General features: G+C 37.2%; 1 protein-coding gene across 3 annotated transcripts in view; it reads right to left on the bottom strand.

The window, feature by feature from the left end:
* Window positions 1–27: 27 nt before the first annotated feature.
* LOC110445838 (tyrosine-protein kinase BAZ1B-like) overlaps window positions 28–2,512 on the bottom strand; it is a 43,584-nt gene continuing 41,099 nt past the window's right edge. For all 3 annotated transcript variants that reach the window (XM_021490659.1, XM_021490651.1, XM_021490667.1), the window contains exons 30-32: window positions 2,282–2,359; window positions 1,498–1,641; window positions 28–761 (exon numbers count right to left, since the gene is read on the bottom strand). In XM_021490659.1, the coding sequence (XP_021346334.1) occupies window positions 645–761; window positions 1,498–1,641; window positions 2,282–2,359 (339 nt within the window). In that variant the 3' untranslated portion in view covers window positions 28–644. The remainder of the gene's footprint in view (window positions 762–1,497; window positions 1,642–2,281; window positions 2,360–2,512) is intronic.

The following is a 2,512-nucleotide window of genomic DNA, read 5'->3' on the forward strand; positions in this document are numbered from 1 at the left end:
GACGACGGACAAAAGGCGATCGCAATAGGTCACTTGAGACTTTGTCTCAGGTGACCTAAAAAAAAGTGTCTACAAAACCTTATACTTTTTTTTACAAAAGTTACATTTGTGTACAATTGAGGAGTACAATGTAAGGAAAACTGAAATAATGGACACCAGATGAAGTAGGATATTGGTATTTTGGTCCCAGCAGTACAGATATAAACATACATGTAATTAATTCATACAATGGACCAATTTGCGAGTTTATTTAAATATTCAGCCATATGTAAAGTCATATTCAATAAGTTTTTTTGTAAATACAGTGAACCCTACTGACTTGAACCCCCATTACTTGAGTATCCCGTTCCTGTGATAGTCTAGGGTGTTCACAGTCACTTTTGTGATGGTCAGGGATGTTCACACTTCTGTGATAGTCTAGGGTGTTCACATTCACTTCTGTGGTAGTCTAGGGTGTTCACACTTCTGTGATAGTCTAGGGTGTTCACACTTCTGTGATAGTCAAGGATGTTCAGTTTATACAATTTGTGAATTTGAGTTGTCCTTGGTAGAATGATGTAACAAATGATATTCTTCAGCAACTTAATACATTTTATACTATCGATATAAACATCTAGCAATGATTTAATTTACATCCATTACTGTCAGCAAGCCTGGCTGTTTCTCCCTCGAGCATACAGGCACATAGGTAAGTTCTTCTTGATTAAAAGGGCAAAGTTTCTCTCCACTTCCTCCTTGCAGTCCAATACCTCACTTCCAACCTACAAGGTAAATCAACATCAGTAGATAACAAAGTGTGGGCAGACAGCTCAACACAACAAGCAAACAAGCACTTCATGATATCACCAAAAATAAAAAACTCATCAAACCTAATTAGAGACACTTAACAACTAAACATGGTCTTTAAGACATGGATGCACCACTCCCACACTCTGTCAGAACCAACTAAAGACATCTTAACAGGGTATCTGTAAGGATATTGAGTCTGCTTGACCTGAATGGTGACGGTGCAATTCCTGGTATGGAAGCAAAATCAAAGCTTCCCGGTATATTCCGATAAGACTGTTTTGACAGTGTTGAACTTGCGACGTCACATATCGAGGCGATAGGCGCTGGGGCAAAAGTGTGTTTTCACAAAAATGACAATATTTGGAAATGGAGGCCATCTCTTTGTTCGCTCTTTGTTTTAGTATTTGGTTATAAAATGAAGTATTTTCATAGTGTAATATAGCAAATCATTCAGGGTACATTTTAAGGTAGGCAATATTTATTGTTAATAACAAGATCCTTAGGTACATGTGTAGCAAAATAGTGAGTGTCATGGTCTATGCCTATTTTCCACTCGTGCTCACAACACGATCTTGGTATTTCTCACTTTTATTAACAACTAGTAAGAGGGTTTCTTTGAAATATTAAGTCAGTATCAAAATCCAGAGTATTTTTGGTGCCCGTGAAAATGATGCTTTATAATGTAAAATTGGTTATCTGGCTATTTACCTTGTTGTAAGTCTCAGCATTAATGAAGATCTGTTTGACGTCCTCAATGACTTCCTCCACTGAACCGTACACCATACACTTGAGTTTGTCCTTGACAAGCTGAAGGTCCATTGGATGCTTTACAATGCGATGGTAATCGGGCACCTGATGACATTAACATTTCATCAATTAGGCTATATCAACATGCATTTTCCCCTACTTATACCAATTTTTTGCGCCTACCCTAAACTAAAACTGGAATCTAAACTTTGAAAATTGACCAATCAGAGCACAGTATGCTAATTAATTATGCATAAAATGTAAAAGAATATCAAGTTTCATTGAGAGATATTTAAGAATGTTAATGTGAAAAAATTGGAGTAAATTGACTGATGCTCCCCATATCATGAAACATCCTATCAAAATTTGACAGGCTAAAAACAGCTGAATTACACTTATTTTAGTACTTTAGGTCAAGGTCAAAGGGAGATCACAGCGACCTCGTTTAAGGATGCAATACTGTGCCTTTCCATGATATATGTACATACAAAGTTTCATACCAATTTATGCAACAGTGTCTGAGATATGCTACCGAGACCAGAGTCAGCACGCAAGCATACACTGACAAAGAGAAATCTATATACCCTGTACTTCCTCGAGGCGGGCATATAGAAACAATCATAAAGATTTTGTATTCAGATTGACTTTGGGGCCAAAACAGACATTTCTAATTTTGTGTTTCAGAAAAGTTTGACAATGTCTTGTTCAAACTAACAGAGAACCACTTAACTGCTCAGACACTTACATCCTTTTTGTTGACTGGAAGCAGAAATGGCCAGGAGGATTCCATCTTCATTACATCACCTACGATCTGCTCACATATCTGTAACATTAACGGTGGCATAATCACCATCACTGTCAACAGAACATACTCACTGTCAACAAAACATAATCACCATCACTGTCAACAGAACATACTCACTGTCAACAAAACATAATCACCATCACTGTCAACAGAACATACTCACTGTCAACA

The sequence above is a fragment of the Mizuhopecten yessoensis genome, unplaced genomic scaffold (assembly GCF_002113885.1).
Source record: "Mizuhopecten yessoensis strain PY_sf001 unplaced genomic scaffold, ASM211388v2 scaffold267, whole genome shotgun sequence".
NCBI lineage: Eukaryota > Metazoa > Mollusca > Bivalvia > Pectinida > Pectinidae > Mizuhopecten > Mizuhopecten yessoensis.